Source organism: Rhinatrema bivittatum, chromosome 10 (assembly GCF_901001135.1).
Source record: "Rhinatrema bivittatum chromosome 10, aRhiBiv1.1, whole genome shotgun sequence".
NCBI lineage: Eukaryota > Metazoa > Chordata > Amphibia > Gymnophiona > Rhinatrematidae > Rhinatrema > Rhinatrema bivittatum.
This window is the reverse complement of record NC_042624.1, coordinates 92,879,190-92,905,094: the sequence shown is the minus strand read 5'-3', so window position 1 is coordinate 92,905,094 and position 25,905 is coordinate 92,879,190. Positions and strand designations below refer to the sequence as shown.

The following is a 25,905-nucleotide window of genomic DNA, read 5'->3' as shown; positions in this document are numbered from 1 at the left end:
AGGTCAATCTGATACTCTATATATATCCCTCTGTAAGAGGGGCACTTTCAACTCAGGGTGGGATTTTGGGGGGGAGGCAGTGTCACAAGGGTCTACAGACCCTTGAGCCCTAGGCAGACCAATGTAACACTGTCCCCCCAAAACCCACCCAGCCTGAGTTGAAAGTGCCCCTCTTATAGTGGGATATATATATATATATATATATATATATATATATATATATATATATATATATATATATATATATACAGTATCAGACTGGCCCTTTAAGAGAGGCATGCTCTCTCCCCCTCCCCCAGATTTCAGGATCCCTCTAGCCCAAAATCTCCAGACTTGCATTTCATTAGGACCAGCAGTAAAGTTATCTGCATAACTTGGTGCATGTTGCCATTGTCAGCCTTGCAAAATTCAGGGGTTACGTACAAATGTCTTGGCTCCACCACGGAATGCCAATTCCTCACCCTGTCCAGCAGTTCCCCTCGGCCTTTCGGAGTTGACGCCCCCAACGTCATAGCTGAAGGATCAGATTTCTTCGAACCGAAGAGTTTCTCCATTTTATCCAGGTGTGCGTGCCGGCCCTTGGGGGTCATCTGGTTGCACATACCTCATGTGGATCCTTAAGAGACATGGTCCAGGGACACTGGGAGCATTGATGAAAACCCGACGATGCCATTTTGAAAAAAGATCCAGCAAGCGGTCGATGACCGGTGGGGCTCCAAGGGAGACACCACTGGGAATCGACCGCACAGAAAGGGGGGGAAAAAAAAAAAAACAAAAACTTACCCGGCTACCCAACTAAGTTGGGAGGAATGGAGCGGGACCCGGCACAGTAAAGTCAATGAATCGACTGGGAAAAATGCTTTCAGAGACAAAAAAATAGCACAAGCTCCACAACCGCAAAACAGTTCCGCGGAAAAAAAAAAAAAAAGACTGAAGAGGGACTTCGCGTGGACATGTGGATAGTGGCATGCTGAGCATGCTCAGTGTGCCAGTTTTCCCTTCCGTGACGGGCTTCATCTGATGTCACTCACGTGTGAAAACTACCATCCTGCTTGTCCTAGGAGAAAATATGCTATGTAGTATCCCTTTGCTAGTTCTGACCACTAGGGAGGATGCCATGATCCCCAATCAAGAGCGCACAGAGCAGGAGGGAAGCAGAGCCACAGATGGACAATCTGGGCAAGAATGGAATATCAGTAGCTACAAGGCAAACACTATGCAAGGCACAGCCACAAAGGAACACACATTTAGCCACAGGGTTGGAAGGAAGGAGGCAAGGGAACAGACAGGAGCAGGACTTCTGCAGCTGCAGAGGTAGAAGGCAGGCTGGGGAAGATGGAGGTACAAATTCACTACTAAATGGGCAATGGATTGCAGCTAGTAAAATTTATGGCATTTATTTACAATATGAAAAAAATCAAGCTGATTAAGGTTTTTAGCTCACCTGTCCCAATAATGCACAAAGCAGCTTACAGCATTTTTTTTTAGAATTCAGGTACACTAAGACCTTGCTCCAGAAAGCCTACAATCTAGTGGATACCTGAGGCATCAGGAGATAAAGTGCACTAATCACTAGGCCACTCCTCCTCTTATTTAAAGAAATCGTTAGATGCTCTTTATTCCCTATAGCCAGAACTTGTAATCAACAAGAGGCCACTGGACTGGCCCCTTCTAATCTACTTCACGTTTTAAGAAGCACCAAAAATAAAATTGCTTTCCTTTTACATGGTGGGTTGAGTCTAGCACACAAACTCATTTTTCAAAGCACTTTTATGCCGTATAATCCAAAGGTCTTAACGGCTTTGAAGAAACCATATACAATCAGTAATTAAAACATACAAAATCTACATGCATAAATCATCATAGCCAGGAACTGAACTTATAGAAATCAAAACTACTTAAAAATGCAGCAATCTTTATATGGCTTCCGAAAATGTCTTGGTTGCCCACGTCATTTAAAACCCTGTGTATGTATTTCACTGTCAATTTATGGACCTCATGTAAGAAAATCTTAGTTGGAATAAGAGAATTTCTTTGTGTGTCACCGTTGTGTTTTAAGAGGGAATTTAGCCTAGGAATTATTTTGAATGATTTCCAGAGGTGGGACAATTTGGGAATCTCATAACACCAAACTACATTTTGGTTCGGTATTCTCTGTGTCTGTGCAGATGGACAAGAATCAGAGTTCAACTCATTTCTTTTCCTCTGTAACTGGTATGGTCCATTCGGAAGAAAAATTCAGAAACAGTAAAGTGTGAACATCCAAATTTGTGTTACACAAAGGAATCAAACCAAACCCTTTATTGGATTATTTATTTATTACCAGCACGTCACCAATATCGTCCATTCAGACATATGACAACTTAATACATGGGAGACACATGTCTGGATAAGAGATTAGAATATCATCCAAGAAATATTTTAAAAGCCTCTGGTTATACGGTTGTGATTAAAAAAAAAAATACTTTTAAGGAGACACAGGGAATTTGTGTTGATTGCTGTTACTTTTTTGCCAAATCCTCTTTGAGCTGTGCCACTGAAATGACAAGCTATATGGGCCAGCAATCCTCTTAGAACAGAGAAAGCAGCAGGGCATTATCTGTCATTTAATCAGAGTCTTTGGTTTCTTTAATATGGGATGACCAATAATTATCTGGCCCGCCTATTTCAGGTACAGCAGCAGTTTGAACAGAAAACAATCATTAAATGACAACACGCAAATTATGATATACTGGAAGCAAGATTTTCTAATACTGTTTGACTCAGGACACCTTAATAGTGTCATCTGAAATGTTAAATGGCAAGCTACAGAAGAACCCAATAGTCATGTGTAACTCAGCTAAAAACATTTCTCCTCCACATACTTCAAGATCGCATCAGGAATTGTTTTCATCATCTGAATAGACATTTCTGTATGCTACAATATATTACTTACCAGGTCGTTCATATTGGTCTGGCTAGCTGGATATATCTCTTCTAAAAATTCCAGTACATAAAATGTGTATCTGTCCATAAGATGAACACCAATTCCAAGATCAGGTTGATGCTTAAAAATAATTTGAAAAAGTACATATTAAAAAAACTTTTAAAAATATTATGAGACCGATATGTGCTTAAAATTACGCACAATACACATTTGTATGCACATACATTTATAGACATATGGGAGAGGTATTCCAGGGCATGGAGTCTGGGCAAGGTTGGGACTTATATGCATTTTTTTTTAATTATTTTAAATTTGCATACACAAATTCCGCAAGCATCAAATAGCAGAGGTAATTATATGCATGTAGTTTTGCTGGGATAATTTTCAAAGTAGACTTAGGTGCAAAGTTACAAAATTACCCCTGGAAACCACTTCAATCTAAGCAGCCCAAGCCATTCAGCTGAAATGCTTCCCTAACAGTTTATAGCACCAACACAGAATCCTGCAGACCCCAGTGAGAAAACTATTAAACTCAGCAGAAACTATTTCTTTCATAATTTGGGAAGCTCTTCTTTTCTCAGTAGCAATCCAACCGAGACTGAAAAGCTGCTTTAAGCTATTCTAATGACTCAAAAAGCTCACTAAACTTGATAGATACTTCATCAAGCCATTAACATTTTCTATTATATAAAATGACCATATTTGTTGAGTATCATTTATCAAAAGACTTTTCCAACAGCAGAAAATTGGAAAACTTGCTAAATTAGACCCTGTGTACTAACAGGCATTAAAATGCAGCTATTGCCAACTCTTAACACTTGCATTAAACTGCTCTTTAACACGCGATATGCTATGAGATGTTGAACACTGCCGCATTAAAATAAAAATTGCATTAAATAAACTGTGCCATGACTCTATGCAAGGACCTACAGCCTGTATCAACCATGCTGGACATGAGGACTAAGTTAATGCGGCTTGCAGGGTTGCTGATATTGTGGGCCGCCTAAGCAACACTTCTGGCATCAAACTCCTGAAGTGGCTGATCCCTTATTCTCTCTGCCACACTCACTCACCTCTCTGGCACCCCTGCAACCCCATTCCTAACATACCCCACAGGGCTGAGAAAGCAGGAAGAGGAGATCAACCTACCTGGCTCCTTCTATTTCAGTAGTCCTCGTTAGAATTGTGGCTTTGTGGTTTCACATTTAAACCCCATATTGCACAGCTCAAAGTGTAGGTGGCAAAGCTGTTGTTCTGACGAGCACTAGCAAAGCACTAGCAGCAAGGCAGGTTCAGTATTCTCCTCCTGCCTTGAGGCATGGGAATGTGGATGGTCCAGATAAGTGAGTGGAAGGCTGCGGCCTAGGGTGGAGGATCAGCCATTGCACAGGGGAAGGAAGGGCAGAAGATTGGTCACTTTAGGGATGATGTGGCTGGGAGGCCCAGAGCCTGTACCTGTCTTGGGCAGGGGGTGGTTATGAGGAGGGAGACAGGATGCCCATATTTTCATCCAGCAGCATTTGTCAACATAGACAGGAAAGTCATTTATTTATTTGATTTATTTAAAAGATTTGTATCCCGCTCCATCCACAGCTCTAGGTGGGTAACTTCAGTATATACATATAAAAACACAAATAAATTGTGCAGAATCAATAAAAACAAAATCTCTAGAGGTGTAGTTAACTTTCCTGCCTTAAGTAGTCCACATTAATCGTTTTAGGTATTAACACTGGATATTAGGGGGTAAATTTTAAAACGTTATGCGCGCGCACATGGACTTACAATTTTATAACATGCGTGCGCTGGCGCGCAAGGCAGGGTAAACTATTGCAAAGGACGCATGGCGATGCATCGGGGCCTTCTCCAGTTCCCTCCCACTCCGCTCCAATTAAGGAGCGGACTGGGAGGGAACTTCCCAACCCCCTAGCCTAACCTCCTCTCCCCTTCCCCTATCTTGCCCTCCCCCTGTCCCTATCCTAAATACCCCCAAATTTCTTATCGTACCTTTTGCTCCTGCTTCCAAGCAGGGTGCCGGCGCGCGATCCCCTGGCACAGTGGCAAATGGCCGCTGTGCCGGGCACCTCTAGCCCTGCCCCCGGACCGCCCCTTTGGTTAGCCCCGGGACATACACATGCCCCGGGGGTTTACGCGCATAGCCGGGCCCCAGGTTTTACATGTGTAAATTTTTAAAATCCGGCCCTATATTTTTTTCTCCCCATTTGCATGCAATTTAGTATTCCTATCAAGTAACCAGCAGTAAAATTAGTGTGCATTATTGTGCTTCACACATGTATGTTAGCTAATACCTATTAGTGAATAAACCTCTTAACTAGTCATTTGGTAACAACTCAGTGAAAGAGGAAAAGTCATCACGTTGGACCACATGTACTTTTTCCCCATAGACAAAAATTGGGAAAAAACCCTTTATTACATCTGGACCTCAGTTATATACACAACATAATGGGGCAGATTTTCCAAGGGTTACGCGCGTAACCCCCGAAAAGGTGCCCCTGTGCGCGCCGAGTCTATCTTGCATAGGCTCGGCGGCGCGCACAAGCCCCGGGACACGCGCAAGTCCCAGGGTTTGCAAAAAGGGGCGGGGCAGGGGCGGGGCCTGAGCCTTCAGGCACAGCTGCCATTTGCCGCTGTGCCCAGGATCACGGGTGGGCCGGTGGCCGGCAGGCGTAACTTCTTCAACAAAGGTAAGGGGGGGTTCTAGGTAGGGCTGGGGGGTGGGTTAGATAGGGGAAGGTGCGGGGGAGGCGGAGGGAACGGAAGCAGGCTGCACGGCTCGGCGCGCGCAAGTTGCACAATTGTGCACCCCCTTGCGCATGCCGACCCTGGATTTTATAACATGCGCGCGGCTGCGCACGCATGTTATAAAATCGGGCGTAGATTTGTTCGCGCTGGGTTGCGCGAACAAATCTGTGCCCGCGCGCAGGTTTTAAAATTTGCCCCAATATGAATTATGCTCCTTTCTTCAGTTTTACATCATTATTTCTGAAAATACCAATAAAACCAGTCATATTTAATATTCCAGAAAGGGCTATAAAAAGACAGTGTAAACATTTTCTAGGCATTTCAAACTCTTCTAATCTATTTTCTAAATAGGTACTAACAATTTGAGGTTATACCAGAACCAGGCAGATTTCAGTTTGTCAAAAAAAAAAAAAAAAATCACATATTTCCCCAATTCCATCAGGAAAATCTGACTAGTCCTAGCAGAAATGGGAAAAATCCAAAGCAGATCTGCAAAAATCTGAAAAATGATGAAGCAGATTAAAAATGTAATGAAATCTGCACTGGATTTTCTGAAGATGCAAAGTGAACATTGGCAGATTCAATAAAACATTTTTAAAAGCCTCCTCAAATTCAGTAACAAGTTTACATCTGTTCACATAGCTAATTCAAAACTGTTCAGACTTTTTTTTTTTTTTTAAACATTTTACAGCAAAACTGTCAGATTTGGTGACAAACGTTATTTTGAAAGATTTACAGTATTACTCCTTACTTCCCCTCCAAAACCATTTAAGAAGAAACATCAGGGCCTCCTACAGTCACCTCTAGCGCTAAGCTCATCGATACCTCTTCCATGCCAGCTAGAATTTTACCTCTCTCTGTGAGTTCATCAGTCATCCCCTCCCACATCCTGCAATCACCTAATGCTGCATCCAGACTCCAGCAGAACTGCTTCCACCAATGTGGGCTGAGGCCGCCGGCCACAATTCCATTACACTGTGTCCCAAAAGTGTTCTTAATGCAAATAGTGTGACTCTACAGCAAACTGCACAGCTATGACTCAGAAGCATCTTGTGACTCTTCAGGACTCTTTAAAGATGGATCTTATAGACCAGAGTTTTAAGAGGATAATTTTCAAAGAAATTTAACCAGGTAAATTGACTTGTCTAAAATTGACCTCCTCTAGCTGGCTAACAGTCTTTAGGATGGGCTGTGAAGCAGCAACCCTAGAAGCATGCTTAGGTCAGGGGAGGAAAAACAGCGACCATACGTGACAGAGTGCACATAATCGTGGCAATTCCCTACCTCCATCCCCTTAGCTGCCCACAAAAAACAGCAGGGGCAAAGTAAAGTGCCATTTTTAATGCACATACTTCAACTTCATTTTCAAAGAGAAACTGCATTTTAGATGGATCACAATAAATTAAAACATAAAAATAAAATCATATATAATAAACTAAAACTTAGTGCAATAAAATCAGATAACAATATATAAATAGTACATCAAGAATCTGGCAGATCTTAATATAGAAAAAAAAAAGTCAGTATACAACAGGGAAACACAATAAATTTAAGATACAGCATCAGCAAGCGAAACAAATAAGTTTTGACCTGGCTTCAAAACGCCCTATAGTCAGATAACTGTCTTGCTGCCAAAGGCATTGGATCCAAAGCATAGGCCCAGCAATTGAGAAAGAGCGCTTTTGTGTATCCTGTAGTCTATTCCGAAAGAAGGAAGGGCCAAAAGTAAATGATTAGCAGAGCGGAGTGGGCATCGAGGATTATATTATTCAATCAACTTGGACCAGTAACTCAGTCCACCACCGTTCAAACCTCCAAAATCCAACAAAATCAATGTTAAATTAATCCTCTGCACGATGGGAAACCAATGCAGATGATAAATTTGAGGAACTTTATGCTCCTTAGCTAGGCAAACTATAACAAGACATGCACTTGAGTTCTGTTCAATTGTAACACCTGTATAGAAGACTTAGGGAGCCCAATAACAGTGCAATAAAAGACAAACAAAGTCAGCACCAAAAACTGTAGAACTGATTAAAATTCTTCAAGTAAAACATATTTAAGTTGGTGCAGCAGCACAAGCTTAAAAATAAGCAAATTTCAGCACAAAATTAATCTGTTCTTTCATACATAGTTTAGAGTCTAAGATTAATCCCAGATCATGAATCTCTGCAAGAAATGTAAAAACCAAACCATTTTCTGTAATTGTAATTGGTATTATTCTAGGACAATACCAGTATGGCTCACCCAGCAGACTTCAGTTTTCTGCAAGTTTAGGATTTTCTTATCACATAACAACCAATCTTGAACTGCTTAGATGTAAGCAAACAGGTAAGGGAAAGATCAGGCCCAGCTGGAACAAAAGCTGCATATCATCGTAAATTCTATTGCAAATGCCAAAAGAGGCAATTTGCTGTCCCAAAGCCCGGAAATAAATGTTGAAGAGCATGACTGGAAAAGCCGATCCATGGGAAACCCCAGAACAAATGGCTTCCAGGAGAAGGCTTGGTCTACAATCCTCACTTGTTGAAATCTAGTTGTGAGGAGAGAAAACAGTTCAGTACTGCCATCTTCCCAAGGCTTGAGGAGAGAGAAGGAAGAAAGGTCAAAGCCGTCTGACACCGACGGACGCAACAGAGTCAGAAGGTGAATTTAAAAGTTTAAACTGAACAAAGTGGTAGTCCATTTTTAAAGTAGGTTCTTGATTAGGAGAACCAAGATTGCTACACTCTGTTGAGCTCCATACTGTTGGCTGCCTTTCTTTTCAAAATTTTTCCTTTAAAAAGATTATCCTAATTGGCAAAAGGAAAGGGAAAACATGAACCTTTCCTGATGAGTTTGCATCCTCCAAACCATTAGGCCCTATGGATAAGGTGCATCCTCAGACAGAGAGAATCAGTTCCCTTGAATGGCTCCAGAGATGTGCCACTTGAACTCCCTATAGGGGAAGATTCTCCTTCAGATGTCCCTGGCTTAGAGGTTAAGACATTTCTCACTCCAGAAAGGCATCTTCCCCCTTCACAGCCATGAGTGTGACTAGAGAAGAGAGTAGAAGAGAACTCTCCAGGAAGTCAGCGTAGGAAGATGACATCATGAACGCAACCAGAGCTGCAGCACTGGTTTCTCTGTGTTGTGTGGCTGGTGAGCTTTTATTTGAGGAAGGGGATGCAGATGGTGGTCATTACCAACTTAAAATCCAAAAGGATGAACTTGGGTTGTTGCAGGCAGCAGGAACCCAGAAAACAAACCATAAATCAAAGCTATCTAGTTTTGCTCTGCCTAGACCGTTTATTTCCTTGGAGTTTATGTGAGAAGAGATTACCAAACTTTTGGTGCAAGTGGATCAGTTTGTACTTCAGCAGCAAAATTTTTCTTTTTGCATAACTGCCAAAAAGAAATTGTTTTACTTTCTCAGAAAATTAAGTCTAATGAAAATCAAATACCAGTGCCACAAGAAACTTTTGTCTGTTTCTAGAGACATTTGTTTCTTCAGAGTAAGATGGAAGTTCTAGAGAATGTGGTTCGACAAAGGAAATTTTCCTTGTAAATGCATGGTAATATTTAAAGGAGTTAAATATATGTTTTATGAGCCATCTCAGCTTGCCAAATGTATAAATGAGAGATAGCCTCAGATGGATGAGTTGGCTCCTACTGAACTACAGGCTGCTTCCTCTCCTGAAGATAAATACACAGCGTTAATAGAGTTTGTCTCGACTGTATTCAGCTTATTGCATGTAATGTGATTAATGCATAATTTTCTTCTAGAATTAGATTAAGATTCTTCTAATTGTGGACTGTTAGGGTTCAGGAGGGAATTATTTTTTCTTTTTTCTGGGCACTTGTGCCTTGTTTCTGATAAACTTTCCTTCCCATATTTATTGTTCTGCACAAGTACCATATCTTGGCTTACATTGTGAACGAGCATAAATATAAAATAATGATTAAAAAATGTATGGTTCTTTGAGATTCGTCTTTCATATAAAAGTAGCTCACTGAGTAATAATGGTTAAGTAATGCTGCTGTAAGTATATCCTACAAGTGATTAAATATGGGTTATATACTTACTGAAAGGGAGTCTTCACCAACTTGGCTACTAGCAAGAGCCATAATGTTAGGAGAATAAAATCGTTCATACATGGATGCTCCTTGACAAGTATCAATGATAAACAGCAATTCATTATATCTACAAGACAGAAAGAGTTCCCTTTGTTAGTGCTATTTTAATAAGGATTCTCATTCACATAGTTTACTGCTTTATCACTAAAACATTTGCTTAGAACGTCATTTAGAATTGTGACTCACTGTCTTCTGACTCACATATATCATCTTTGATGTATAAAGAAATTTTGTCCTTTAAGGGGCTTTTTATTAAGCAATGCCATTTGCAAAGTGTATTTCGACTGTGAAGTTGAAGCTTAGTGCAAGATTTTAATTGATAGCCAAATCAAACTATAACATCTACATTCATAAATATTTTAAACTCTGCACTGTAATTGCTGCAAAGGATTTCAGACTTAAAAGCCTCCAAAATGTGTGAAACTCTATTCACATTAATCTGCAGATCAGTGTACAAGTCCCATATGCTGAAATAAATGTGATGCAATGACATCAGCAAGTTTTATTTTACATTGTTTTCTCAGAAGACAGTGTAATTTATTTTTTTTAAACATGCTATCTCTGATATAATACTAGGTGGCAATGAGCTCAGCTGAAGTTTAGGGATCAGGGTCTCAGGAATATAAATAGCTGGACTGGCTTATAGGTATTAGGCTTAGGAAGCAAGCAAATGCATAGACTGTCCACAGCGATAACGACATACACTGCCTGTATCTGCTATTAATAAGCAAGTTGTGGATACAAATACAAATAAAAATCATACTTAAAAATGTATGTGAATGTCAGAAGTCTGAATAGTAAGATTAGAGAGTTAGAATGAATGCCATTTTTAAGAGGATATAGACATTATATAGGCATTTTAGAGACATGGTGGAAGAAGGATAACCAATAAGACACTATTACCAAAGTAGATATTACATCAACATGACAGTACAGATGAAACTGATGTAAGGGTAGCTATATAATAAAGGATGGCAGTGTCAAGCATGACAAAATTCCTGTAGAAAATAAATGTAGAATCCTAATGGATATAAATTCCATGTTTGATGGGTAAGAGTATAGCAGGAAGTGTATAATCACCGTCCACCTGGCAAAGATGAAGAAAAACTGTGAAATACTGTTAGAAATTAGAAAGGCAAATAAGAACAAGACCGTAAGAACTGTCAAACTGGGTCTGACCAAGGGTCCATCAAAGCTCAGTATCTTATCTCCAACTGTGGCCAATGCAGGTCACAAGTACCTAGCAGGATCCCAAACAGTACATAGATCTCATGATGCTAACGCCCATGTAAGCAGTGGTCTTCCCCATTGCTACCTGGTTAATAATGGTTTAAGGACCTCTCCTCCAGGAACTTGTCCAAACCTTTTTTCAAACCCAACTACGCTAACTGCATTTACCACATCCTCTGGCAATGAATTCCAGAGCTAATTGTGCATGGAGTTAAATACTCAATGCACAATTAGCAGGTTCTTATGGCCTGGATTGGCCACTGTTGGAAACAGGATACTGGATACTGGGCTTGATGGACCCTTGGTCTGACACAGTATGGCATGTTCTAATGTTCTTATGAGTTAAAAAATATTTTCTCTGATTTGTTATAAATGTGCTGCTTAGTAAGTTCATGGAGTGTCCCCTAGTCTTTTTTAATTTTTGAAAAGGTAAAAAATGAATTCACATTTACCTGTTCTACCTCACTCATGATTTTATTTTAAATATCTTTATTAACCTTCAATACAATCAATAAAAAAATGTGATATTAAATATCAACATAAAATAGGTAGAAAAAAAACACAGAAAAAAAATGAACTATTATAAAGGCCAGGGGTGCACAAATGGGGGGCCGCCAGCAGCAGTGAGCCGGGATGTGACATACCATGGGGGAAGGTGTATGCAGCTGCCGGTGGACCCATACCCATTGGCAGACAAAAAAAAACAGGAGAGAGGCCATGCAGCCACCAGTGGACCTCATCCAAAGGCAGCTGAGCAGAGGACACCCTTCCCCTTTTCTTCAAGCCCGCTGTTATTAGAATTTGCAAGAGTACCATGTTCTCTATGCTGATCTTGCAATGTATGAGATCAGCATGGAGGAAGTGCTAGCCCCGCCAATATTTATTATTGCGGGGCCATCACAGAGAAGGCAGAATCAGCAATGAGTGATCGGCTCCTCCCCAACAGCTATGCGGCAGCTATGATCGTGGCAGCAGCAGATGAGAGAGATCTCCAGGGCTGCTAGCAAAACAAAGAGAGGGGGCTTGCTTTCAATGTGTCTATGTGTATGAATGGGAGTTGGTCTGTGAAATGAATTGGGGCCTGCCTGAGGGTCTGTCTGTGTTTGAGAGAAAACTTGCCTGGGGGTCTGTGTGTGTGTGTCTAAGAATGAATGGGTGCTTGCCTGGAGGCCTGTCTGTCTGTGTTTGAGAGAAAATGGGTGCTTGCCTTGGGGTCTGTGTGTGAGAATGAATGGGTGCCCGTCTGGGGGTCTGTGTGTGTGTGTGTGAGAATGAATGGGTGCCCATCTGGAGGTCTGTGTGTGTGTGTGTGAGAATGAATGGGTGCCCGTCTGGAGGTCTGTGTGTGTGTGTGAGAATGAATGGGTGCCCGTCTGGAGGTCTGTGTGTGTGTGTGAGAATGAATGGGTGCCCGTCTGGGGGTCTGTGTGTGTGTGTGAGAGAATGAATGGGTGCCCGTCTGGAGGTCTGTGTGTGTGTGTGTGAGAATGAATGGGTGCCCGTCTGGAGGTCTGTGTGTGTGTGAGAATGAATGGGTGCCCGTCTGGAGGTCTGTGTGTGTGTGAGAATGAATGGGTGCCCGTCTGGGGTCTGTGTGTGAAAATGAATGGGTGCCCGTCTGGGGGTCTGTGTGTGTGAGAATGAATGGGTGCCCATCTGGGGGTCTGTGTGTGTGTGAGAATGAATGGGTGCCCATCTGGGGGTCTGTGTGTGTGTGAGAATGAATGGGTGCCCGTCTGGAGGTCTGTGTGTGAGAATGAATGGGTGCCCGTCTGGGGGTCTGTGTGTGTGAGAATGAATGGGTGCCCGTCTGGGGGTCTGTGTGTGTGAGAATGAATGGGTGCCCGTCTGGGGGTCTGTGTGTGTGAGAATGAATGGGTGCCCGTCTGGGGGTCTGTGTGTGTGAGAATGAATGGGTGCCCATCTGGGGGTCTGTCTGGTGTGTGTGAGAGAATGACTAGGTACCTGCCTTGTGAGAATGAATGGGTCTGTGTGGGTGAGAGCCTGTGTGCATATAAGGGAATATGGGGGAGTAAGAGCCTGTGTGAGTATGTATGAGAGCATGTATGTATGTTTATGTCACAGTGTATGTGTGAGAGAGAATGATCATGCAAGTGTGTGCGAGAGAGAGGGTAAAGTTTGTATGTCCCACCCCCCACCCCCCACCCCCCAGCCCCCTAATCCTCAACAATCTCAAGGTGACTGGAAATCAAGAGTTCCCAGGTACGAACAAGTAGGGGCTTTTTTAAAATCCTTATTAGTTTTAATTATTGGGCGTTAGTTGATACCTGTGCTGTTATGAAATGTTTTATTGATGCTTGGAAAATTTTAAAAAATCTATGACTTTAATTAATAGAAGTTATTCTGTCAGTTTTAAAATATTCTTTTATTAGTATGTTTTATATTATAATTGATGATTTATGTTTTTTGATTTTGTTTGTTTTATGAGGAATGGTGGTTCTGTTTTTCCATTATTACACACAGACAGGCCAATACAGTAAAAATCGCGCTCTCCCTGTGCAATTCAGAAAAAAACTTATTCAAATTAGGGCCCACAGTAAAAAGAGGCGCTAGGGTCACTAGCTCGTCCCTAGCGTCTCTTTTATGACAGGAGTGGCGGCTGTCAGCAAGTTTGACAGCCGATGCTCAATTTTGCCAGCGTCTGTTCTCAAACCCCCTGACAGCCACGGGTTCGGAAACTGGAAGCCGGCAAAATTGAGCACCTGGTTTTCAACCCACGAGCCGATTTTAAATTTATTTTTTTTAAATTATTTTTAACTTTTGGGACCTCTGACTTAATATCGCCATGATATTAAGTTGGAGGGTGCACAGAAAAGCAGTTTTTACTGCTTTTCTGTGCACTTTCCCGGTGCCGGCAGAAATTAACGCCTACCTTTGGGTAGGCGCTAATTTCTGAAAGTAAAATGTGCGGCTTGGCTGCACATTTTACTTAGTGAATCGCGTGGGAATAACTAATAGGGCCATCAACATGCATTTGCATGTTGCGGGCGCTATTAGTTTCGGGGGGTTGGACACGCGTTTTTGACTCACTATTACCCCTTACTGAATAAGGGGTAAAGCTAGCGCGTCAAAAACGCGCATCCAAACGCGGGATTAACAGTGTGCTCCGCACTGTGTGACCAAGGTGAGAGATTCTGTAGTGTGCAGTGTCTGTGTAGGGATCTATAGCAATTGGGTTTGTTTCGTTTCTCCAATAGGTGGTGTTTTGTTATTCTAGGACCCAGTGTAATATTTGCAGTGCTGTTCTTTCACAGGTAGGGTTCTAGTTGTTTGTTACTACTGTTACATTATGATAGGTTTGCTGTACATATTTTGAGTGTCTTTCTTGTAGGATTTTGTGTTAGTTCACAATGTGTCTGGCAGTAGGAGGAGTTTGTGCTGCTATTACTGTGAGGTTCCTATCTGGATGTGGTGTGGTATCTGCCTCTCTGTGTTTGTGTGTATCTGACTGCTCCTTTCAGCAACCTGAAGAAAAACAAAACTGGAATTTTGAGCTCCTGGCTGGCAGTATGAATTGGTTGGTGAGAGACAAACAGAATAGGTGGACAAGAACTATCACATTCAAGTGTCAATACTACATACTGTGCTTCCATAAACATAATGGGGTAGATTTTCAGAGCCCTGCTCGCCTAAATCCGCCCAAAACCGGGCGGATTTAGGCGAGCAGGGCCCTGCGCGCCGGGAAGCCTATTTTACATAGGCCTCCCGGCGCGCGCAGAGCCCCGGGACTCACGTAAGTCCCGGGGTTCTCGGAGGGGGGCGTGTCGGGGGCGTGTCGGGGGGCGGGCCCGGTCGTCGCGGCGTTCCGGGGGCGTGTCGGCAGCGTTTTGGGGGCGGGTACGGGGCGTGGCTACGGCCCGGGGGCGTGGCCGCGCCCTCCGTACCCGCCCCCAGGTCGCGGCCAGGGAGGCGTAAATCCCCCGACAAAGGTAAGGGGGGGGTGTAGACAGGGCCGGGTGGGTGGGTTAGGTAGGGGAAGGGAGGGGAAGGTGAGGGGAGGGCAAAGGAAAGTTCCCTCCGAGGCCGCTCCGATTTCGGAGCGGCCTTGGAGGGAACGGGGGGAGGCAGCGCGGCTCGGCGCGCACAGGCTATACAAAATCGATAGCCTTGCGCGCGCCGATCCAGGATTTTAGTGGATACGCGCGGCTCCGCGCGTATCTACTAAAATCCAGCGTACTTTTGCTTGAGTCTGATGCGCAAGCAAAAGTAGGCTGATCGCGCTTCTTTTAAAATCTACCCCAATATGAACACTAATGTTAATGTTAAATACAGAAAACATAAATGTGCAAATAACACACAATCTTTATTAATGGAAAATCAGTGCTTAATCTAAACTATATTTAAAACTATTTAATTTATAAGATTTTTTTCTATTTTTTAGATGTACATATTTCTTTTTATCTAAAATAGCAAGTTAACAATATCAGAAAGGCTAGGAAAGCCAAATCTTAAACATCCTGTGTCATATTAGCCATACCATATTAAAATATACATTTATACTCAAAACAGTTCATAATCTCATATCAGTTTTGCTGATGAGGCTAGCAAGCAGTACCTCTGATAAAATGCCCAGTCTTTTTTTTTTAAGTAAACGATGCTCCAGAAAGCTCAGTGGAATTTAGAATGAAAAACTAGAAGGGAAACTTGAACGTAAGCCATTTTATCTATTTGCTGAATGCTAAATCTCCAGCGCAATGACTCCCTTAAGATTTCTTGCACATTCTTCAAGTAGCTGTTCAATAACCACCTGTCTTCTTGGTAAACCTTTTATTTCTTCTACCTTCATATGGCGTTTAAACAAAGCATCTTCAGCATGATAGCTCACTCGAGAGTTCTTACATCTTCTTCAAATAACCAGTCACTAACCAGATCTCTCGTTTTCATGCCATTTATCCCTCGACAAAGGCAGCTGTTTCACCACACCCGTGGTTTCCTCAGGAGGGGTTAGATCTGCTTCACTTTCCCCAACCACTGAAATTCCAAGTGAAGACTCACAAAGGACAGCTGGACATGTACTGCTTGCCATCTTACTTAAGGTTATGTATCAGTATACCCATCTCAAAACCTGTAATGCACAACCGCTGCTATTGCACCGCTTATAATTCCTATACAATGCGTCTACTGAAAATCCTCATTGCATCTGTTTTCTTAAAAAGTTTAATAATATACTAAACAGATAAAAGTGAAAATTAAATGACCAATCTGTTCAGAACTTACCCTAAATGTGTTATACATACATTTATGTTTTCTGTATGTAACATTAGTGTTCACGTTCATATACACACACAATGTAACCCAACTTAAATGGGTAGGGAGCCCAACAAATTAGATGGATGGAAAGGAGGGGGTGTGCCTCAAAAGGTTTGCTCAAACCCCCCCCCCCCCCTGTTATAGAGCACACTATGAGGGAAAGCAGAAGAAAGAAACTATAAGAAAACTGGTCAAGGATTTGTCTTATAAAGTGATTTTGTGTAGCAAGGTATAATACAAGAATTCACCACATTTGTCATGCAAGAAGAAAACATGAAAATCTCAGATGAACTCGAAAACTAAAAACATCAGGTCAGTACGATCAGAAAAACGAGTCTCAAAAAAGTATCCCCATTGCCTTCCATGGGAAACAGAGGCTGCAAAATGTTGGCCAGCTTTATATTTCAAAGTCCCCACGCACACATTCTTCCAGGCATTTTGGCACAGAGCGGCACAGGCAGATAAAGATAGGGAAAAACTGAAGCAACTGACACAGTGTGGCATCAACAGGCACCTTCAAACCACTTCCTCCAAAGTCACGCCCCATCCACCCCACATTCTTACACTCTCAACAGCCCCCCTGCACCATGACACATAAACACCCACACCTTCACCCCCTCTCCCAGAGGCAGGGAAAATAACTGATACAGGTAATGAAGGATGGTGAGGAGTTTCCCCTTGAAAATGAGTTTGCAGTCCCAAAGGAAGTTTCAAAACTGTCCTCCCCATGTGAAACAGACATAAACAGCAAAACTGACATAGAATAATTTGCATCTATTTACATATATACTGTATTTACAGTCTGCAAAGAAAACTGTAAAGTATTCTAAGACTGCCAGTTATCAGAAATGATCTCCCTGAATTGGTAAACATGTTAACAGAAAATATGCATGCACAATAAAAGAAAATATTATCAAAGTTTAAAAAAAAAAAAGCAATTGGCTTTAGTTTACCTCCTTTTCTGCCACATCTGTTCAAAAGCATCAGCGAGTTCAACATTGGTGATTTCTTCAGAATCTTGAAATTTCAGGAATCCGTTTCCCCCATGGCCTTGTGGAAAAGTTCAAAACACAGAAAGTCAAAATGTACTGATAGAATTGCACATGACAGCAACCATCAAACCTCAAATCTGGGGATGGGGGAAAAAAAGCTGGAAAGATCAGGACTATGAAAGCCACATTTTATTGTGTCCATAAGGGAGTGAAATCAGAAGCATACTAGTAACTGTTAATCCAGCCCAAATGATATTTTGCACAAAATGCACTTCTTGGTACTAGTTTCATTTTATCAGCTCTCATTCATCTTTTATAGAATGCAATAATTGTACTTTTCCAATCTCTCTAAGAAGATTTTTCAAAGGAAGAGGTCCTAACAGAAAATGAAAAAGCAGGAAGGAGAAGATATACTCCCTTCCCCATTAAGATATCTGTCATTTTAAGAAGATAGCTAGCCAGTTTAAGAAAATTATTTTGTAATATATATATATATATTTCTTTTTTCTTTTTAAATAGCGAGAGAGAGAGAGCCCTCTGCCCCTCCCTCGACCAGCCAATCAATAGCATTGTCCTCAGAAAAGAAAAATAATATCTTCCTCTCCCTCCCAGCCAGCTATCAGTTGATCATAAGAAAAATAATCCCTTTTCCTTTCCCCATCAAGTCAGCTACCAGTTGGTTGTTTAAAAAACAAAAAAAAAAAACCCAAACACACATACACTTGGGACTCGACTGGGGTCCAAAATGTCACATCACTTTATAAGTGAGTCCATGTTCTATCGAATTTATATAGGACAAGTCAAACCAGCAACATTAATGTCAGTACAGTATTTTGATAGCCATGTATCCTGTTGTATACATCTGATATAAATAAAAAATAAGAATATCCATATTACTGCATGTCGTATAAGTTTTACTGAAACAAAACCATGTACAGCCACAAAAAAAAGAAAAAGAACATACGTGACAAAATCAATTGCTGTGAAATATGGGCACTTCAATTGAAGCACGCATGATTATTATTTTTCTTCAAAAACCTTTCTGAAATTAGTTGGTTTCCTGCCTCTCACTGTTTCTTCCTTGCAATTTCTATTATGGATTTTAAATGCAAAATGTCTGTCAACAGGCTGTGCTTCCAACCAGTTAAGATTAGTTTCCAAAGCAGCAAGTGCCTCTCTTACTTTCGGTGGAGAGGGAGATTCATCATTTTCATCACCATCGCATGACATTATGTCAGTCTGGGAACTGTTGGTTTAAGGGATTTACTGTGCTAGCCTCATCGGACAGACATTCATATGTTGGGCATTCATCATCAATATGTATCCATTCTTCCAAGTCATGGGTCTTGGAGAGTGCAAGCAACTCCTCATACACAGCATCAGCCCTTTCTAAATCTTCTCAGGCAAATCCCTCAAACTCTCTCTCTTCATCATCATCTGAAGCAATTTCTTCTGGGATCTCTTCTTTTGGACCAGACACAAAGGCCCCATGCAATCCTCGCTCCCAGCATTTTTCAACTGTTGAGGACGAGATGGTTCCCCATGTCCCTATTCTGCCAGGTCAAACACATTAGCTATGGTAATCTTCTTGAGGCATTCAGTGATTGGTACCATCTCCTCAACGATTCTCTTGATGAGATTCTTTCTGTAGTGCATCTTGAAGGTTGATATATTGCCCTGGTCCAGTGGTTGGATCTTAGAGGTTGTATTCTTTGGCAGATAGCTGACTTTAATCTTGCTATCATGGCTTACCAAGCTGTCTGCAGGAGGACAGTGGAAGAACTAATTGATTCTGAAACTAGAAATTATATTGAGGAGCTTTTGTTCAGTGTTAATGTTTACGCACAAACCAGAGTTTAGTTTATTTTTAATTTAATATACTGTCTTTCATAACAAAGTAGTTTACAATAAAAATCAATACAACATAATAAAAATTTTAAAATGCAATATAATCCAATAAATAAAACAGTTGAAATATAATAAAAACATTGAGAGAAATAAAAAAGGGGATGTTCTAAGGAGGAATGAGAGGAGAGCCAGAAGATCTTCGCTGCTGCGTTATTGTTTCTCCACCACCCCCCAATATTGGTGGTACATGGTTGGCCAATGGCATCTTCTGGCAGTTCAGTCCCAAAAGTCAGTGTGGCTGTAATGTGCAGCCAAAGCCATAGACCACTTTGCCAAATTCTTTCTTCACCTTGCTAATTACAAATGGGATGAAAAAGAAAGGGTAAGTCTCATTTCATCTTCTGTTCCAATTAAAGGTCCTTTGAATCATCATATTCAGTGTCACTTAGCACGACTGAGGACAAGGAGAGAGAGGTCTCTTTTCTAACTGGTACCTCTCTAAATCCAAGTACTGCTATATCCCCTCCACAGCCATATATAAACTCTGAAGCACCTGAAGTTAGTAGTATCCCTGGGATTGATAATAACCCGAAAATATCACATGACTCTTTGTCCTCCTAATAATGCTGCCCCTATACCTTCTATTTCTACAGCTGAGCTATTGTCAAGAGATACTGATGCTCAGCATGATTTGTCTATGGGTTCTCTGGCAAAGTCTGGTGATTCTATTCATATTTCAAGGGTTCCTCTGCCATCAGTGTTATCCCTTGCTAACATTTCAGAGGATTTTGAAGAACCCTCAAATATCACATTGGTGGATATTTGGCGGGTTGTTACCAACTTGGATAAGACATTGTCTAATTCTACCTTGCAACTCAGTAAGACCACGGAAGAAACTAGGTCTAAATTGAGTGAACAGGACTTGCATTTGAATAATATAGGAAATCAAGACATCAATATAGGACAGTCCTCAGAATATGCTCACAAATACAAACTCTTATTCAAATCTTTAATAGTTGGAATACATGTTCATCAATCTCCCCCAAAATAATAAACTTTAAAGATACAATAATATAAAACCCTAAGTGTTATCTTTCTTTTACAATCCAAACCCTTCAAACACACTATCAAAAGGACCTACAGCCTCAAGACCACATAAATCAAACTAAATATAAACACAGGCAAAAAACAGACAAAAAATAAATGAAAGCACAAACACAAATCACAATGAAAAAAAGGAGAAAAAAATCTAAAAACAGTCAATTCTTCTTTTATCAAAAACTCAACACTGCGAGGTCTTGCTTCAAAAATATATATACAAAGAATTATTCTGGAGCAAAAAACTCTGTTTAAACAGTTTGATCGGTGGCTAGTATTGCGCTCAGAGGTAGTCGCAGGAAAAGGTAAACCAACGAGAAAGCAGCGTGTCAGTTACAATATCCAATCATCACCCGCACATGCCTCTATAAATCCAAACTGTCTCTCTCAAGCTAAGTTCTTCTCACTTTTATTTTTGGGGATGAAAATCTTTCAAGCTGCATGTTACAAAGTTCCACACTAGCTGAAGAGCCAGAGATGAGTGGCATCTCAGCACCTATTTATGCTTTAAAGAGCAGCAACCCTCACAGTGGGAAGGTTCATCAAGAGGCGCCAAAGTCGAAAATGAGAATGACAAAAAAATCACAAAGGTCAGAACACTCGACACTACAGCATTTCGACAGCACTTGCTGCCTGCATCAAGGGATCACCGTTATTATTTGTTTCACCATTATTTTCCGCTTTCACCCAGCTCACCCTAGCTTGATAGCATCTAGGTAGAGAGTACATCAAGCTAAGGTGAGAGTACATTGTAGAAATCTCATCTCTGGGAACTTTTACTCATTCCAAATCACTTCGAATTTTCACTGATGAGTACTGTGCTGTTCGTACCTCTGACTGTGCATGTAAAACAGGTTCCCAAACGCTAGACCACCATCAAAACCTCACTTCGCGTTACCAACTGACCCCCCTACAGTGGTATAAATAGTTGCCTAATAGGAGAGCCTTATAAAGAGTATCTCTCTCTCTCTAGCCAGCGCTAAAAATAGGTAATTCAAAAATTACCCTAACTACGCCCCTTTTTATCGCAGGCGCTATTCAAGAAAATTTATAGCAAAATGATGAATCTAGGCCATAGTTAGGAGACATTTGTCATGCTGATCTGATAGAAGCATTTTGAAAGAGCAACATGGACATCTTTGAACCTCTGTTATTTTTGCCTGTCACTTTGAAGAGCATCAACACCAAATCAAACTCACAGAGTCAGTCATCAAAATGCATGAACGGCCATAACGCAATTTGCGATAAATTTTGCAAATTGCATTTCGGCAATTTCTCGGCTGGGGAAGGGAGAGGAGAGAGGGAAAGACGGAAGAAAGGGAGGCAGTGGAGTAGAGAGAGAGAGAGAAAAAGAGCCTCTTGGGAGGCCTTCACAGTATTCAACTATTTATATCATTATAGTAGGGCCAGCTAATGGCTCGAGGTGAGGTGGTGGTGGTGGTTTAGGGGCCAGTTTTAGATGCAGAGTGAGACATACGACCAGCACAGTACACTTCGGTGAATATTTGACATCATTTGGAGTGAGGAAAGTCTCACAACAATGAGGGAGAGGGAGAGGGAAATTCACCCCTAATTTTCAAAGCAGAGTTACATGCGCAAGTCCACTTTGAAAATTAGCAGATACATGCATAACTCTGCATGGCATACTTACGCACATTTATGCCTGTTTGGGAGCAGGTGTAATCGTGCATATGTATATTTACATGCATACTTTCAAAAATCAAAAGTGAACATATAAATGGCTTCCCCACCTCAACTCCGCTCTAGGAACACCTCTTTCAAATACACTTTAAAGTACGCCCAAAAATTGCTTCTGCATCTACAACCCCAGGGTAATTTTCAAAAAGCTCATTTTACATGCAGAAATGCTTTTGAAAATTACCCAAAATATGTGCAAAAAAGCTTGCAATTCCGTTTGCTTGCACAATTTTGCTCAAGAGTTTTATTTACTGCAGTACCTAAAAGGGAAAAAATTCCACAGAAAAATAGTGTAAGAAAAAAGCATTTACCCAGCTCTTAAACTGAGCACAAATCCTACAGAGGTATTTGCTAACAATTTTTCCTATATTGATTTTTATTTGGCTTTTTTCCCTTCCTGAAATTACAGGCTAGCAAGTCTGTAAGCAACACATACTTCATTTAAAACTGACTTGTAGGCTTTTTGCAGTTTTGATTGCCCTAAGATTATCCAAAATATTTCAACAACAAAAAAAAAAAAAGATAATATAATATCATGTGCAAAATCCCTACTTCTTCTATAGTAAAAAAAGAACATTAAAACATTGAATTCCATCCAATCATTAATGTTTTAAGTATTAATTGATGTCACTTTAAATCTTAGCCGGGATCTGTGAACATGGTATGCCACCTTCTGCAAAACTGCTAGTCAATCCACAAACTGGACATTTGTTCTAATTGCTGCCAATCAAGTTGAGTATGCCTGCCAGGCTAATAGTGGTTACTCTGCATTTACTTCTCAGCTAGAGCTGTCAGCCTAAACTAAGTGGCAAAAATCATCAATGGCTGTACAATCCAAAAGAATACTAAATAAGTAGACAACTAGTGACCAGTTTGGCCTTAATATTAGAGTCCTGGAGCAAACCCAACCACTTACGTTTGCGCTTTCAGTGGCTAGAAAGTAAACCATCACTGTGCTTTTTGAAGTTTCCTCAGTTTTGATTTGAACCAATAACCGTACTTGTGACTACTCACATAAGTGTGTTGAGGCTCTCAGTTTATGGACCCTCAAATGGGACACAAGATAAAACCCCGTTTGTACAGCATAAGACAAACTAAAGTGGACTGAGGTTTTCAAAATTTAAACCAAAACTTTCAGGTTTCATTATGGGGCTCATCTAAAACTATCAGAAATTTTAATTTTAGAACAGTCATAGTACACAGCGCTGCATGATGTTCGATGACTTTTAAAAATTCTAATATGATTTTGTGATGTCAATTTATCTCCCTGTGGGTAACAGTAAAAAAAAAAGAAAACAAAAAAAAAAAAAAAACCCACACAATTTGTAAATTCCTTTATTTACATTAATTACCTGCTTCCCCTTACAAAGAATCCTTGAAGCAGGAAACAATAAAAAGCAATTTACGAAACATCTATTCAAAATTAACTGACAAAATAAAACACATATCATAAAGCAAAACCTCAGGTGCCAAAAAAAACTGTTTAGCCTGAAAATGTCATTCGAGAGCTAGCCTGTTATCCTTTTATAAAAATATACGTAATTCAGCTCTGACAGATACCGAAAAGGCCAGGTCGATGAAGAAAGGTGCATACAGCCAAATGCACAGTTTTACCTGCACTTCAAGAGAAATTTTATGAGCATAAATCTTACTTCCAATGCAGTAAGGAGTTTTAGGTGCAGAAAATGTGCAGGTAAAACTGGGCATTTGTCTTGGCATCCTTGTATGGAAATCCCATGCTAATGAGGGCATTAGCTATTACCTCCCCATGGAGAAAGGTGCGCTGGAATTACTCCCATTTCCTAGTGCTGGAAATTTTATTCCTGATGAAAGGTGGAGTAAAGTTTCCAGCATTGAGGGAATGGAGTTGCATCGGTCTGAATTCAGAGCTGCAGATCTTCCAATGGGGCTGCTGTCCCTTTAAGAGGTTGTCCTTCCCTCTCCAGCCCCCGGGGGGGGGGGGGGGGGCAGGAAGTTCCCTGCCAGCTCTGACATGAAAGGCAGCTCCAGTACCCCCTGCCCGAGTTCAGCCTGATTGGCCAGAGGCGATCCCAGGAGAGCTCAGAGAACCCCAGCCACGGGATCTGCAACCTTTCCTCCGAGTTATATGAAAGCCTACTCGTGCCTCCCCCCCATTCCTCTCAGCATGTGCTGAACGCACATTTTAGCTGGGTATCCACCCAGTTTAACTTCCGATGCATTAGTACAGCATTAGCTTACAGCATCAAGAGGTGAAAAAAAATGTTAATCTAGGCATCAAGAAACTGTGCGCTGAATTTCGGCGCCCGGTTTCAATGCATAGCTTACTGCAGCAGCTTGGGAATTTGGTTCCACAAAACACGTACAACTCACCGAAAGGCAAAATTGGAAACTGTTACAATCTATTGCCAGATGCGCGTGTACTTCCAGCAGTGCCTGCTGCAAAGATCATAGCTAGTCAAGTATTTGGGCGCATTACAATACAAACATCAAAAAACCAGAGAAACTCTCTTAAACTGCTTATGCTTGTTCCACAGGCGACCAATGCAGACTCTGCAAATTAGGGGTCATATGATCCCTATGCTATTTTCCCTCCACTAGCCTTGCGGAAGTATTCTGAAGAAGCTGCAAGATTTATTTATTTATTTATTTATTTAACAGTTTTATATACCGAAGTTCCAGTAACAAAGTTGCTAATCAATTCGGTTTACATTGTAACAATAAAAATTGACAGAATATAGAATTATGTCTTACAGAGAACAGGGAAGATTTAACTTGGAGATAAATAAAATAACTTAGTGAGAGCAATAAGTAACTTCAATGGAGCAAGGAGAGTACAATTTAAATACAATATAATATAGGAGGATAAATTCGGAATTGAATGAGTTGGGCCTGAGGTCGATTGTTGAAAAGTTAAGAAAAGTTATTGGGATAAGGAGAATGCTTGATTAAACAGCCAAGTCTTGAGTTGCTTTTTAAAGGTGGGTGTTGATTGTTCCAATCTCAGGTCAGGAGGGAGAGAGTTCCAGAGTTTAGGTCCAGCAGTGGAAAGAGCTCTTTTACTGAGTGAAGTTTTGAGCGGATGGGCCTTTAGCGTGCCTCTCTGGGCTAGCCTCGTTGGACGGGAAGAGGTGTGAAATTGTAAAGGGATGGTGAGATCAATTGGAGAAGCGTTTTTGATGACTTTGTGGATTATTGTTATAGTTTTATAGAGGATTCTCTGATTGATGGGGAGCCAGTGAAGGTTCTTTAAGATGGGTGTAATATGTTCCTTTTTGTTAGATTTGGTTAGAATCCTCGCAGTGGCATTTTGTAATAATTGTAGAGGTTTCAAAGTGTTAGCGGGTAGACCAAGCAGTAAAGAGTTACAATAATCTATTTTCGAGAATATTATTGTTTGTAGAACATATCTGAAGTCTTGGAAATATAAGAGTGGTCTTAGTCTCTTTAATAATTGAAGTTTAAAGAAGCAATCCTTTATGATATTATTGATGAAAGTTTTATAGTTCAGCAGATTGTCCATGGTGACTCCAAGATTTCTGACCTGGGTGGAGAAGGCTGGAGGAGATAAGGAGTGTGTGTTGAGTGAGGAATGGTTGCCATCTGGAGTGATGAGCAGAAACTCTGTCTTATTGGAGTTAAGTATCAAATTAAGCTTTGTTAGGAGATTGTTGATGGATAGTAGACAGGAATTCCAGAATTGTAAGGTGTTTTGTAATGAGTCTTTAATTGGGATAAGGATTTGGACGTCATCAGCATAAGATGACATAATTATGTTACTTATTGCAAAATATATGCTAACGGTAAATGAATAATAATTCCTAATAAGGAGCTTAACAGGTCTGATATCAAAAGTCATAAATAAAGAAACATCCTTAAACATAGGATCTGCCTTTCTCACTCGACAGGCCCTGGGCTTTACACAACAATGGATAGATAATGCATCTAAGGCGATGCCGACCCTTGGCAGAGGCCGCGGCCTGTAGT

At 41.0% G+C, this 25,905-nt stretch overlaps 1 protein-coding gene across 2 annotated transcripts in view; it reads right to left on the bottom strand.

The window, feature by feature from the left end:
• Nucleotides 1-25,905, bottom strand: part of PIGK (phosphatidylinositol glycan anchor biosynthesis class K) — a 224,907-nt gene that overhangs the window by 154,214 nt on the left and 44,788 nt on the right. For both annotated transcript variants that reach the window (XM_029618432.1, XM_029618431.1), the window contains exons 6-8: nucleotides 17,257-17,353; nucleotides 9,752-9,869; nucleotides 2,936-3,046 (exon numbers count right to left, since the gene is read on the bottom strand). In XM_029618432.1, the coding sequence (XP_029474292.1) occupies nucleotides 2,936-3,046; nucleotides 9,752-9,869; nucleotides 17,257-17,353 (326 nt within the window). The remainder of the gene's footprint in view (nucleotides 1-2,935; nucleotides 3,047-9,751; nucleotides 9,870-17,256; nucleotides 17,354-25,905) is intronic.